Here is a 13,887-nt window from a genome sequence, read left to right as displayed (position 1 = left end):
AAGCAAAACTGAGGCAAACTAAGTTAATAAAACCTTTTATTGAAAGTGCTTTGGAATGTACACTTTTAAGAAAAAACAGAAAAGGGGGAAAAAATAGTGTCCATCCCAGGTTTCACCACTTTCCTTTTTTCTCTTCAATAAGCAGGATTTCTTTTCTTTTTTTTTTTTTTAATAAGAAAACTGAGAGAAACTAATGATCATCTTCAGACACAATCATCCGTGTGAGTATATATATATATTACAACCTGCCAGAATATTTACAAATCATACAAACAAAGAACAATAAAAGCCGTAGCTTCCGTTTCTGCAACTAGTCCAAACACATCGCTCACTTCGGAGCTCCAGCTCAACAAAAGAGCTAAACAGAAAATCAACAGTCCATCGAGAGTCCAGTCGACCTGCTCAGCGTCGACCAGCCCAGCGTCCCGGTTTACGGAGAGTCCTTCCCGAGCAGATGTGGACCGACAGAAGCTGGAAATGGATTGGTTACCAAGATGTGTGCTGAAGCAGCGTCGGCCCAGAGCCAACAAGTGTCCAGCCACGGAGGCAAACTGGTCCTACTGGACTCTGTACTTGTAAAACCAGCAGAGACCCCGAGTGAAGTTCCAGCCCAGAGAGACAGAGAGGACGTAGATGAGCACGAGCAGCGCGAAGGGGTAGAGCAGCACCACCGTGTTCTTCAGGAAGGGAAGAGCTGTGTGGAGACAACAAGACCAAAACATCAGCGGATACTGAGAACTAAATATAACCAGAACTAATGAACCTGATCTATTCACTGCAATGTTTTTAAGGGCGAAAGAAATCTCACCGTTGTATCCTAGGAAAGTGATGTAGAGATAGTAACCGATGGCGATCAGCCACAAAGTGTTCCCGACAAAGTATCCTATGAACCAGTCTGCGTTTATTACCACGATGTCTGAAACACACAAAGCAACCTGTTAATTCATGTGGTGATAAAATACTTAATCTTAGTCATTCAGACAAAAACACACAAGTTAAGGCCACATATGATAGAGATGTGTTCTACTCACGATTGATGAAGAAGAGCTGCAGGAAATGCAGGATGACTAAAAGTGGGTAGAAGGCGTTGAGGTGAACGTCAAATGCGTAGCCCCACTCCACATCAAAATTCTTGCTGGGATGTTTCAGCAGATACTTGTTGCTGATAATCCTGAAAAGTGACAGAATAAATGTAGTCAAGGGTCCATTTTAGAGTTAAAAAAACGCTCAATAACAATCACAACTAGACAAATCCACGGCTCACCACATGAGGGTTGATATGAGAAGTCCAACTCCTATACAGTCCACAAAGACCACCCACAGCAGCAGCTTCAGCGTCTCTACGACTCCCATGTCCAGCACCAGACCGAAGCCTATCGTTGACACTGCAGAGGAGTCGAGGGAGCGCTCAGTCATCGTGGTACAGGGACAACATCAGGACTGGACATTTCACTGGTTACGGACTTACCACACAGCCAGATGCTGAGCAGCACCAGGAAACCCGGGTCGTCCCTGGCCCACTGGTCCTTGGTCTGTTTCCTGTAGTGGAAGTTGCGGTAGACTCTCTGAGGTGACGTGAACAAGTAGAGCATCTGCCACAGGGCGAATTCAAAGTCCATCTGTTTGAAATGGAGCAGCCGCCGCAGGTACTTGTACCGCTTGGCGCCTGCCGTGTGACGTGCTGCGTCCCTAGAACCAAGAGCGCCATTGCCGGGCGGCGAGACGGTCGGCAACATGGTGCTGGATATCAGAGAGAGGGGAGGTAAGGAGATGAGCACTGGAAACTATGTGTTTAAGAAACTAAACTTGATTTGTACAATTAACTGATGTGAACCTACTCTTCATACATTGTGTATTTTGTTGTGGTCAGGAAGAAACTTTTTGACCTAAACTTCCTTCCTGTTGCTGCATGTTATGTTATTAAAACATCCTCCAAAAAAGGTATAAATGCATTCAAACACACACTTCGAGCAAAGCACAATCAGTCAATATTGCACATTTCTTTCCAAACTGAAATGAATGTATTAGATTGAGATGTGGTGATCTTTAGTTTATCCTGTCGCGTATCTTGTATTCTGATTATATCAGGGTTAGGGTGCTATTCTGCCACTTTTCAAGGTATTTTATAAAATTAAGAATAAACCCATAGTATAGAGGGTACCAAGTCCTACAAACACTTAGGGAAGTTACACGAAACCAATTCCTGTGCATTAGTTATGACAGGTTTGCAAAAACATACCAGTCCAATATGTCAACTTATAATACACCAATACAAATATTGCTACAAACCGTACTATGAGTGAACAGTTTCAAAGTGTGCTTGGCAAACAGATTAAAAAATAATGACAACACAGAAACCCCCCCCAACAAATATATATTCTGTTTCTGTCAGTTGACACCGTGTTTGCTAGCAGACACTGTTAGCTTGCTGCTAACCAGTGTAATAAAATGGAGGGGAGCTGTCCAGTCTTATTCGTAGTAGACTCAGTACATGTATTAGCTAGCCCACTAAACGTCTCTTTACTCTGAATCATATTCACCTGTTTCTGCTGTACTCCTTCACAGGAGAAAGCACCAACTCCTGCTCGTTTTCTGAGGCTGTTTTTTTTTTGTTGTAGAGACGCTTCCTGAACTGTCGCGAAAATGAACACGTAGCTACTTCCGGTGTACGTCGGTGCGTCACGGGAAATGTAGTCGAGAGGGAATCTCCTCATGAATAAATAAATAAATAAATAAATAAATAAATAAAAAGAGAATCTATACCTGTGACGCAAACCTATTTTGGGGTAGATAAGTAAAAAATAAATAAATAAATAAATAAATAAATAACGACAGAAATAATGTTGCATACGTTTCACTCAATAACTGCAGCATTGACTGTGGTTAGCACTATAACACATTAGATATACATTATATTTACTTCGGTGTATGCTATAGAGTAGTTATATTAAATATGTGACGATATACTTTTATTTTGAAATTTGAGACGTCATTTCAAACGGAAGTAGGACACCTTGCCATTTCCGGTAATTTCGCCCTGGCTGTATTTGCCTGGTAGAGAACAACTAAGATCACCGCTGTTCTGGTCAAGAAGGCCAAATAGCGAAAGGTAAGAATCTTAAAACGTACCATGCAATTATGAATATGTGAATGCGTTATTTTTTTAATTGCAAATCCAGTTGAAAAGTATGTGCTTGACCTTAATACCCGCTGTAACGCCATTTACAACATTGCAATGCCCGTGTCCTTGAGTACTCCGAGCTAACGCTGTTAGCCTGAAGCCAGCAGTGAGCATTGGGAGCTCCATGCTACATGCTTCTTCTCCCTCCGCTTTAAAACCGTAATAACGTCCTTAACATTGTGATAATCCAGATATCGGGCTCTTCCTCCTAGTAACTACGCGGTTGAGTGACACATCATCTGTTGTTGTTGTTGACAGTGACTGCTATCGGGCTAGTTAGCATTAGCTATCGTGGCTCTGGTTCAACTTGAAGGCATTTTTTTTTAGATTGTCCTGTAAGGTTATCTGAAAAACAACCTCCAGGGGAGGTGTCCCAATATAATTGTTTGGGATATGAGGGCAATATTTCATAATTTTGTTGTAGAATCCAAGACTTCAACCCAAAATATATTGAACATTTACAATGTTTACAATGTGAATCTATAACACTGATGAAAAAGGCTGAATACTTCTCATTTATTGGGATTTTCTTGATTTAAAATATTATGTTATGTTGATAGAAACATACTATAGATCCATAATGTGCAGAAACCTCAATAGATGTACAAACTTTATGAGAGGGCTCTATATTGAGGTGAAAGAAGCAGCACATTTTAGGTGATTAACGCTAAATTAATCTGTGAGAATATAAATAATTGGCTACATGTCATCTCAAAATAAGGTTAACTCATATTCTTTCTGTCTTCTTGTCACAGAGTCATGTTGCGACTGCCAAATGTCGGTCGGGCTCTCGCCGGGGCTGCCAAGAGCAGCCTGGCTCCCTCCAATACTGGTAAGACTCTTTATCAGGCAATATTTACCTGTCTTATATAATTTTCACAAGCATCCCATGAATAGTTTCCTTTTAAATGGGTTCAGTGCGTTTTTATTAGTTTTCAGGTACAAACGTATGTATTTGCATCCTATCTCTCCTATGATTCATTCCCCTGGCATGAATTGTCTCACAATTGGGGAAAGAGGATCGTTTTTTTAGATTAATTTGGTTTCTCAGGTGTCATTTCATCTCAGTTAATCTGACCTTTGTGTATCCACGTAGTGCGTACTCCAGTGCGCGCTGCCAGCAACATGGTGGAAGTGTTTATAGATGGGAAATCGCTGGAGGTGGAGCCTGGAACTACTGTGCTGCAGGTAAGACCAATACAGATGTTTCATACTGTCTGTGTGTTGTAGTTTGTATTTGTATTATTGTATACATTTTTTTATTTTCCCACCTAATCTTCTCTTTTTCACCATCAGGCCTGTGAGAAGGCAGGAGTCCAGATCCCCAGGTTCTGTTACCATGAGCGCCTCTCAGTGGCGGGAAACTGTCGTATGTGTCTGGTGGAGATCGAGAAAGCACCAAAGGTAACCGAGTGCACGTAATTGGTCAGGTCGATAACTTTAGACAAAATATTAGAAACAGAAACATTAGACTAGACACTGAAAGGGCTGTAAATTAATCTAATTGATGTGTGTGTATGTGTGTGTGTGCTCCTCAGCCCGTGGCAGCATGTGCCATGCCCGTCATGAAGGGCTGGAACATCCTCACCAACTCAGAGAAGACACGCAAAGCCAGGTACAAGCTTAAATATTCAAACGGGATTATGTCACCAAAAGTGAATAAACTGTTAAAACTGACTCGTGTGTCCGATCAGAGAGGGAGTGATGGAGTTCCTGTTGGCCAATCACCCACTGGACTGTCCCATTTGCGATCAGGGAGGAGAGTGTGACCTCCAGGTAACTGTTTTTACACTTAACCTTCATTAAAATGACGATCGCTATTTCCAACTGCGCTAACGCTGCTGCGTTCTCAGGATCAGTCCATGCAGTTTGGTTCGGACCGCAGTCGTTTCATGGAAGGGAAGAGAGCAGTGGAGGACAAGAACATCGGGCCCCTCATCAAAACCATCATGACCCGCTGCATCCAGTGCACCCGCTGCGTCCGGTAAGTGCGTCCGTATTTATATTCACCACAGTGTTCACTGATATTGTAAGTGGTGAAATATGTGAGATCCTCCAACAGCACAGTCATTCCTTTCTGGTTTTTTTGTTTGTTGTAGTTTTGCGAGTGAGATTGCAGGTGTTGAAGACCTGGGAACGACAGGACGAGGAAACGACCTGCAGATCGGGACGTACGTGGAGAAGATGTTCATGTCGGAGCTGTCGGGCAACGTTATCGACGTCTGTCCCGTCGGAGCGCTCACCTCCAAACCTTACGCTTTCACCGCACGACCGTGGGAGACCAGGTAGCAACAGCATCCGATACGATCACTGTACAAAAATGTTACTGTCGCTTACATTTTAAGTTATGTGCCTGATTCTGTCAGACTGTTTCCTTTAACCTGGTCTCCTGCTGTCTTTGCAGGAAAACGGAGTCGATTGATGTGTTGGACGCTGTGGGCAGCAACATCGTGGTGAGCACCAGAGGAGGGGAGGTGATGAGGGTGATGCCCAGGCTGAACGAAGACGTCAACGAAGAATGGATCTCTGACAAGACGAGGTGAAAAACGCTAACAAACCCAAGCAAACTTCAGATACGCATCTATGTCGCTATACTGAGAAGATCCCGTGTCCTCAGGTTTGCCTACGATGGTCTGAAGAGGCAGAGGTTGACCCAGCCAATGGTAAAGAATGAGGCAGGTCAGCTGACCCCGACGACCTGGGAGGACGCTCTCACCCGTGTTGCTGGAGCGGTAAGCTTGTTCTTCTTGTTGCTAGGAGACATTTTGGATGCGTAATCCTATTTGAGTTTGTATGAATAAATGTGTGTGTGTGTGTGTAGCTGCAAAGTGTGCAGGGCAGTGAGGTAGCCGCCATTGCAGGAGGGATGGCTGACGCTGAATCTCTGGTCGCCCTCAAAGACCTCCTCAACCACCTCGACTCAGAAAACCTCTGCACCGAGGAGCTCTTCCCGATGGCGGGGGCCGGGTAAGACCACGTCCGTCTGGATTTTAAATGTACGTATATATATATAAATAATGTGCAGGTTCCCACAACTTCCTGTTCTCTCTGCAGCACCGACCTGCGCTCCAACTACCTGCTGAACTCTCGCATCGCCGGCATCGAGGACTGTGACCTGCTGCTGCTCGTAGGAACCAACCCGCGCTACGAAGCGCCGCTGTTCAACGCCAGAATCCGAAAGAGGTAAACCTCCTCTTGGAAACCCTTTTCTTTAAAAATGTTACTGGATAATATCAGAGTCGTGTAATCTTTCTCCTCTCCTCCGTCAGTTGGCTACATAATGAGCTGCGTGTCGCCGTGGTGGGTCACAATGTTGATCTGAGTTACTCATACGACCATCTGGGGGAGGAGACTTCAGTCCTGAAGGCGCTCGCTGACGGCTCACACGCCTTCTGCCAGGTAATCAGCTCACGCACCCGTTTCCTCGACGACGCTTCGCTGCTGATTTCTGAACTTTCCTCTGTAACTTTGACTTGCGTGTTCCTCTCCAGGTGCTGTCGGCTGCCAAGCGCCCGGTGGTGCTCGTTGGTAGCAGCGCTCTGCAGAGAGAAGACGGCGCCGCCATTCTGAGCACCGTCTCCACCATCGCTCAGAACGCCAGAACCAGCAGCGGCGTGGAAGAGGGGTGGAAAGTCCTCAACGTCCTGCACAGGTCCGACTCGTACTCATGAGGGCCGACTCATTTGAAGCTGTCAAGAGAAATCCGTTGAATGTTTTTTTTTTCATACTTCCTGTGTGCAGAGTGGCCAGTCAGGTGGCTGCGTTGGATCTGGGCTACAAGGCTGGCGTGGACGCCATCAGGGCGAACCCTCCCAAAGTGCTCTTCCTGCTGGGAGCCGACGCCGGCTGCATCACCAGGGCCGACCTTCCTAAAGACAGCTTCATCGTCTACCAGGGTACACACACACACACACACACACACTGGGCGGTAACCACGATGTTGGAAGAGCATTAAGGATACTGTTCAACCCCTCCAGGTCACCATGGGGACGTCGGAGCGCCGATTGCCGACATCATCCTGCCCGGCGCTGCCTACACGGAGAAGAACGCCACGTACGTCAACACGGAAGGCCGGAGCCAGCACACCCGGGTGGCCGTCACCGCTCCGGGGATGGCGAGAGAGGACTGGAAGATCATCAGGGCCGTGTCCGAAGTACGCAGGAAGTCGCTCACGTGCCGATGTTTTTAATTCGACCCCGAAAGGCGCCGTCATTAAAAGCGATGCCTTTTTGTCGTGCGTTTGCAGCTGGCCGGCGTGGCGCTGCCCTACGACTCTCTGGAGGCGGTCCGGTGCAGACTGGCAGAGGTGTCTCCCAACCTGGTCCGCTACAACGACGTCGAGGAGGCAAACTACTTCAAACAGGCCAACGAACTTGCCCAGGTATACACACACACACACACACACACACACACACGCACACACACAGACTGATAAAATGACCCGTCTCTGTGTTCCAGGCTGTGAACCAGGACCTCGTAGCAGCTCCTCTGGTGCCACCTCAGCTAACAGCAAAGGACTTCTACATGACAGGCAAGTGGCTGTTTTTTTTTTTTAATTAAAAAACGTAAATAATACGTAATAATATAATAATCTTTTTACACTGCGTCCCTTTTTCTCCGTGTTCAGACTCCATCAGCAGGGCGTCCCAGACGATGGCCAAATGTGTCAAAGCGGTGACGGAAGGAGCCGCCGCCGTCGAAGAGCCGTCCGTTTGCTGAACGCCTCCTTGTGTCGCTCCTTAATTTAAAGTTGTCTCCGATGCCTGTGCTTATACAGTTAAATGGTCTTCACTCCCGTGAACAAGCTTTGTTTAATAAAGCGTATATGAAAATATGAATAAAATATTCCAAATGTCTTTGCTTCCGTCTGAGTGGTTTTCATTCATTCCTTGTGTCACCTATCATTCCATTAAAGAAACAGTGTTTACATGTGAGTAGGTCCTGGTCCTGGTCCTGGTGGTGTTGGACCCAGCTGCTCCAGACAAATAGCTCTTGTCATATACTCAGAGAGAGAGAGGGAGGGAGAGAGAGCTCTTGTAACCAAACAGAGAGAGACAGTCCCATCTCTTCATTCCCTCTGCTTCGTGTCTCAGACTGAACACACTTATTATTTTACTCCTCTCCATACCTGGAATTTATTTCAACATAACGGTCAGTATTATCGTAAAGTGTATTTTTGCATGTAGATGTTGTAGCATGAAGTCAGTTTATTCCTCCTCTCTGCAGGTTTTCTGTTGTTTTTAATGCAGGGACAGACATCGGACGGGCAAAGAGGAAAATGGTTCCAGTTAAACTCCTCATTTTAGGAGCGACGAACACTGGAAAGACAGGTAGACATGATGGGAAGAGGGTCACATTTTGGGTTATGTAACAGTAGCTTCTTTTTCAGTCCGAGTGAATAAAAAGGGTGACAGCTTTTCTAAATATGGGAAGCTCACCTTCTCACTGAGTGAGTGTGAATGTGTCCGGACTCCTCCTCCTAACCTTCAAGTCTTTAGTGGTCAAACAAAAGTCTGTGTTAGAAATCTCCTTGTGCTCATTGTGTAATTCAAGAAGAGCAGTCTTTATAAGTTGTTTTTCTGCAGGAACAGGACAGATTATTCTTAAATAACATCCAAAATGTCTCGAGACAGAGATGTGACGACGCATCCTTTGCTTTTTTCCAGCTGTAAAGTCTCGAATAACATCTTTGAACGGGTCTAAGTAAGCTTTTAATGAGCCCTGCCAGAAAGGAAACACAGACTCAGACGTCAAACAGACTCCTTCCACCCAAACACGGAGAGAGCACTTGTTTAAACAAGCCAGGTAGCGTCACCAAGAGGATCATCCTCACAGCAAGGGGACGGATCAGGTGTGTGTGTGTGTGTGTGTGTGAGGAATATTAGTTTCTGGCAGGTCACTCTGTTTGTGTCTGTTTTGTGTCTCCAGCGTTGTGCGTTCGCTTCATGACCAAGCGCTTCATCGGCGAGTACGACCGCAAAAAGGGTAAATGTCCATCCGCAGGCTTCACTGACACACAGGAAACGCATCACAGCCGGGATTAAACAGGTCACATGGTTTCCCCTCCCCCCCACAGAGGTGACCTACAGGTGCAGTCGGGCCGTGGACCAGGAAGCCGTGGACCTGGAGATCCTGGATGTGGCTTGCAAGGTAAACATGGGCTCCTGTTGAAGTAAGTTTGTGAAGACACCTGATTAAACCCACACTAACCCCCGCCCCCCCCCACCACCACCAGGAGAGCTCCATGGCTTCTCTGGAGTCCTCCATCCGCTGGGCGGACGGCTTCCTGCTGCTCTACTCCATCACGCAGCGCCGCAGCTTCCTGGAGGTCCCTCGCCTCAAGGAGCTCATTGACCAAACCAAGCAGAGTCTGGGTAGGGGGGGGGGGGGCGGGCATCCTCATTGCATGATCCTGTAGGGGTCACTGACGTCACACCTCAACGGCGAATCCTGCACACGGGGTCTTTAACGTCGTTTGGTGGCGTGAAGATAAAAATGTGTGAAGTGTTTGTGTGAAGATGACATTCTAGTGAACCGACTGACCTCCACACGGGAACAGTGTGTTCACTGTGTTTGCTCTTAAAGTCCAGTCCAGTCTGCTCTAACTCTGTCTGACACACACACACACACACACACACACACACACACGCTCCATGTTTGGTAGGCCATCCTGTGATCTGCAGGAAATGCCTGCATGCCTGGTTTACTGTCTAGTTTACTACCTATCTCACTGTGTGTGTGTGTGTGTGTGTGTGTGTGCGTGTGTGTGTGTGTGCCAGTTGTCCCTACAGTACTGGTAGCCAATAAGGCAGACTTGGAGCTCGGCAGGGAGGTGACGACGGAGGAAGGACAGAGGCTGGCCAAAGATTTACGGTGTGTGTTTGTTGTTTTAATTTCTCAAATTTAAAAGTGTGCATCTAATACTCGTGTGTGTGTGTGTGTGTGTGTGTGTGTGTGTGTGTGTGTGTGTGTGTGTGTGTGTGTGTGTGTGTGTAGGTGTGGATTCAGGGAGCTGTCGGTGGCAGAAGCCGTCCTGTCCGTGGAAGCAGCCGTGTTTCAGCTCATCAGGTTAGAACTCGGCGTGGCGATACAGCGGTTCTGACCATAACCGCGATGCTGATGTCGTGTTGATGATACGGTGCTGTTAAGTTGTCTTTCGTTCTGGTGTCCGACAGGCTGGTTCTGGACCAGCAGCCTCCTCTGCCCGACCGCCGCTCCTACATGCTGACTGTCCGCCACGCTCTCACCAGGAAGCTGACCCGATCCAAGACCATGCAGTGGTGACCGTCTCACTTCCAACACTGCAGCTTGACGGATTTCCTGACATCAGCTCTCTACGGAACGTACAGATGCACTGAATCCCGCATGGAGGAGACATTATGAACTCTGACGGTGTTCAAGGCTTAGTAAGGTTGGATATGAGAAGTGTATCCTTTAAAAGCAGCAGACCGTTAATAGGCCTGGATGAGAGTCCAGAACTGCTCCTTTTGGCCCAAATACACATTCAAGGACAGACGGCGTTCCCATTTGAAGTCATGACATTAAATATCTGTGCAGTTAGAGCAAAAATACATTTACAAATACGTATTTTCTCTTCCTGCACTCAACAGCTGCACTCCTGTTCATGCATGACGGTGTATTAGACTCTCACCATGCAGCACAGTGATCCCACTACTGCAGAAGCAGGGTTGTATAAACAGAGAGCTGCTATTTATATGACAGAAGATGACTTTTTGTCCTGGTTTGTCGTGCCTTTCGTTCTCCAGTAGAGGGCGGTGCAGTCGTTTCATCTGTTGCAGACTCACCACAGGGTGTCAAATACACTATTTTGGTCCATATGGAGACCTCTGTCCTGTTTGTGGAGGAAGAAGTGTTGGAATAAGATGATTCAGAATCACACGTGTAACTTTGGAGCGTCCACAAAGTTTTGGCCAGGCTGTCATTTTTTAAAAATGTATAATATATATGATTCATATACATCCTGTGTGTTTGTTCGTGTTGCATGGGTGTGTAGGTGACATAACAGTGTGTAAGGAATGAGGCTGGCTTTGATTACAGTCTTGGCTTTATGTTTCTCTCCATGTATCGCTCTCTCTCGCCTCATCTCTCACTCTGAACTTCTGAACTCCACCATCAGCCAGAGACTTTGGAAAAAAAGAGACACAGAGAAAGTAGGGGAGGCTGTAACGGGAGGAGGCCCAAACATCGGCCTCCTTTGGCGTCCTTGTTTGTGAGAAAGAAAGAAGAGCTCCTGCCACTTGTAAAGGCATTATGGGAAAATTGCTCACTCTCCATCCCCACCAACTCTGTCCACCCCCACAACCGGCAACTACTCCACCCAAGTCACCGGCCACAGAACCCCACCGGGCTCCGCGTACCAACGCCGGAGAGATGGAAATGTGCAGATAGTTACAGAGTTTGGCTTTAAAGTGCACATTGTCTAATACTCTTTATGGCACATTGTAACCGCAACATAGTAGTTTTTTATTGTTACTGGCAGGGTCCGCCTTTCCCCATTAAAACAAAAATACACCTGCAGTTACCACCAGTCACCATAGGGGTCACTAAATCAACCATGACGGATGACTTAAAGTTACAACAAGGCTTTGACCATTTATTGACCATAAAACTGGCTGTTTTTTTTATAGTTATTCTTCATTTGGATTCCCTGCAAAAGCAAAAACTAAATTTGGGTCTGTTGGTTTTATATTTCAAGCCTAACGGCTGTAGTTATCTGGTGAGTCGGGTGGTTAAAGGGGGTCTTGAGCCGGCCCTGACAACCGGTTTAGAAGTCATTAATATCAAAGTTTGAATTAATATTCACCAGCATGAGTGGTTGTCACGGTGAATACGCCCAAGCCTGTTAACAAGGTCAGGCGGCGAGGAGAGAGATGCTCGAAGCGATTGTGTGATGGAGAGGGAACCTATCATTTTCTCAAACAAACGGCGTGAATGATGTGCTCTCCGCCTCGGCGGCTTGATGCTCGTCTGTGATGCCGAAGGACCTGATTGGATTCGAGAGAGACGGCCAGACGCAGACAATGAATGTGCGGAGGGGTGGGGGGGGACGATGACATCACAGCCGTCCCCAAGGAGACAAAAGGTCAGAACCCGGAGTCACCTCTTTGGCTCAGAATAGAAGATGAGTCATACCTGCATCATGACAACAGGAGCCAATCGGGGAGCTGACTGTCACAACCTGCATCAAGAGATAAGCGACCAATCAGAAAGCCTTCGGATGGCTTCTTCATTTTGAATTATGAAATGAATGTATTGCTCTAATCGTGAATTGGTTCAGAGTAAGTGAGTTATGTAGTGTCGGTGGATCCTCTGTTCAGATCTGATGATCAATATTGACCTCCATCTGACCTTTGTTTTGAAATATTACTGTCAATATGCATTATTATCAGCAGAATTACATATACAAACAAAATAGGGGTCGTCTCGTTGAAGACATTGCTCCACAGCTCCCCCGGTGGTCACAAACACAGTGGGCTACCTTTACATTTGAATTAGGATTAAATCGGTTTATTGTCGTCAACAGGAGGTCACCGCAGTTACGCAACACCGATGTGTGTGAGAGACAAAAGACAGAGACGCCCTGTCCCTCGAGGTGGGACACCTCCGTAAACGGATACCCGCCAGGAGAAAGGAGAAGGAACAAGAGAGGAGGAATGATGGGCGATAAGGAAAAAAACTGAACAACCAGGAAGAATGACAGGAGATCAAGTAAGTAACTATTGCTGACTACACACAAACACATGATAATCACTGACATTGGGGTTCATCCTCTGGGAAACACGAATGCCTACTAGATTTCATGACAATCCATTCAAACGGTTGCTGAGATATTTCATAAGTAAGCGAAGAGGGGTTGGAAAAAGCCTCTTTGACTGAAATCTACCCAGATTATGTAACACACACACACACACACACACACACACACACACACACAAAAACATGACCTCGGACTCCTGCAACACAACGGACAGAGTTTCAATCTCTGTATGTCTTGCAGGAGAAACTATCTGGGACAGGATGAGGGATGAGTCGGGTGAGCCTGAACAGTGTGAAGCCCTCCCTTTCTGTTTTATTTATCACACATTCGTCTGCTATTGATCGTCTTATGTCCGTTCTATTACAAATATACGAAAATAGCTCAAGTCAGCGAGTCCCTCGGCCATAAAGGGGGTCACATCACACCCTCCTGCACTTCCCGCTGTTAGACCTTTTCATTGACATTTGGACTTGTCAGGGCAAGACAAGTCCAGGTGGAACTAATAACATTAACGAGGGCTCCGTTCCCTTTTATTGTCTCAGGAAGTCGTACCGGTGAGCCACCACGCACATCACAAATCAAACAAATGGACCAAACATGGCCTCTTAAAGGCCACTTAGTCTGGCTGATTAGAGCTCTGATCAGGTAGAGGTAGCACTAATCACATGATAAGAAGATACAGCTGTGACAAACTAACCAATCCATACATGCAGGACATTAAATGCAACAGTCATTCTCCAAATCCTCCCATGAAAGTAAAACACACGCCAATAAAACTGTTACTGTGAGACGAATGGAAATGTATTATTTGACATTGCATTAAAATTTCATTTAACTAAAAGAACACAAGTATTGGCCATAAAATGGACACTTAAAATGGACACAGGTACAATTATTATAGTATACTATCATTAAATTACATAATTTT

At 46.1% G+C, this 13,887-nt stretch overlaps 3 protein-coding genes across 3 annotated transcripts; 2 read left to right on the top strand and 1 right to left on the bottom strand.

Annotated features, from left to right (window-relative positions):
• Window positions 1-19: 19 nt before the first annotated feature.
• unc50 (unc-50 homolog (C. elegans)) lies at window positions 20-2,645 on the bottom strand. The gene is made up of 6 exons (XM_084004830.1): window positions 2,541-2,645; window positions 1,469-1,740; window positions 1,265-1,385; window positions 1,032-1,171; window positions 809-916; window positions 20-694 (listed from the first exon to the last, which is right to left on the bottom strand). The coding sequence occupies exons 2-6, from the start codon at window positions 1,734-1,736 to the stop codon at window positions 558-560; spliced, it is 774 nt and encodes a 257-aa protein (XP_083860956.1). The 5' UTR covers window positions 1,737-1,740; window positions 2,541-2,645; the 3' UTR covers window positions 20-557.
• A 376-nt stretch (window positions 2,646-3,021) lies between these two features.
• On the top strand, window positions 3,022-8,037 carry LOC311010189 (NADH-ubiquinone oxidoreductase 75 kDa subunit, mitochondrial-like). Its single transcript, XM_084004775.1, has 19 exons — window positions 3,022-3,109; window positions 3,937-4,013; window positions 4,278-4,369; window positions 4,478-4,585; window positions 4,720-4,796; window positions 4,876-4,957; window positions 5,035-5,165; window positions 5,281-5,466; window positions 5,586-5,720; window positions 5,799-5,913; window positions 6,003-6,148; window positions 6,236-6,364; window positions 6,451-6,580; window positions 6,673-6,833; window positions 6,923-7,077; window positions 7,159-7,334; window positions 7,428-7,562; window positions 7,640-7,712; window positions 7,809-8,037. The coding sequence occupies exons 2-19, from the start codon at window positions 3,941-3,943 to the stop codon at window positions 7,898-7,900; spliced, it is 2,196 nt and encodes a 731-aa protein (XP_083860901.1). The 5' UTR covers window positions 3,022-3,109; window positions 3,937-3,940; the 3' UTR covers window positions 7,901-8,037.
• Window positions 8,038-8,276: 239 nt separating this feature from the next.
• On the top strand, window positions 8,277-10,478 carry LOC311009607 (ras-related and estrogen-regulated growth inhibitor). Its single transcript, XM_084003893.1, has 8 exons — window positions 8,277-8,332; window positions 8,431-8,511; window positions 9,110-9,166; window positions 9,258-9,331; window positions 9,417-9,555; window positions 9,961-10,054; window positions 10,178-10,249; window positions 10,357-10,478. Exons 2-8 carry the CDS (start codon window positions 8,460-8,462, stop codon window positions 10,463-10,465), a joined length of 597 nt encoding a protein of 198 aa, XP_083860019.1. The 5' UTR covers window positions 8,277-8,332; window positions 8,431-8,459; the 3' UTR covers window positions 10,466-10,478.
• The last annotated feature ends 3,409 nt before the right edge of the window (window positions 10,479-13,887 follow it).

The sequence above is a fragment of the Eutrigla gurnardus genome, assembly GCF_963514095.1.
Source record: "Eutrigla gurnardus genome assembly, chromosome: 24".
In the NCBI taxonomy this organism is placed as follows: Eukaryota; Metazoa; Chordata; class Actinopteri; order Perciformes; family Triglidae; genus Eutrigla; species Eutrigla gurnardus.
Note: the sequence above shows the minus strand (reverse complement) of the source record. Positions and strands in the feature narration are given on the sequence as shown.

Bases quoted from the DNA above. Each gene is read 5' to 3' on its own strand.
- unc50 (XM_084004830.1), bottom strand. From the start codon at position 1,736: ATGTTGCCGACCGTCTCGCCGCCCGGCAATGGCGCTCTTGGTTCTAGG. The intron at 1,172-1,264 runs GTGAGCCGTGGA...GTCACTTTTCAG, and splicing joins CTCATATCAACCCTCATGTG to GATTATCAGCAACAAGTATC. The intron at 917-1,031 runs GTGAGTAGAACA...TGTGTGTTTCAG, and splicing joins GCAGCTCTTCTTCATCAATC to ACATCGTGGTAATAAACGCA.
- LOC311010189 (XM_084004775.1), top strand. From the start codon at position 3,941: ATGTTGCGACTGCCAAATGTCGGTCGGGCTCTCGCCGGGGCTGCCAAG. The intron at 6,149-6,235 runs GTAAGACCACGT...TTCTCTCTGCAG, and splicing joins TTCCCGATGGCGGGGGCCGG to CACCGACCTGCGCTCCAACT. The intron at 7,335-7,427 runs GTACGCAGGAAG...GTGCGTTTGCAG, and splicing joins TCATCAGGGCCGTGTCCGAA to CTGGCCGGCGTGGCGCTGCC.
- LOC311009607 (XM_084003893.1), top strand. From the start codon at position 8,460: ATGGTTCCAGTTAAACTCCTCATTTTAGGAGCGACGAACACTGGAAAG. The intron at 9,167-9,257 runs GTAAATGTCCAT...TCCCCCCCACAG, and splicing joins CGAGTACGACCGCAAAAAGG to AGGTGACCTACAGGTGCAGT. The intron at 9,556-9,960 runs GTAGGGGGGGGG...TGTGTGTGCCAG, and splicing joins CCAAACCAAGCAGAGTCTGG to TTGTCCCTACAGTACTGGTA.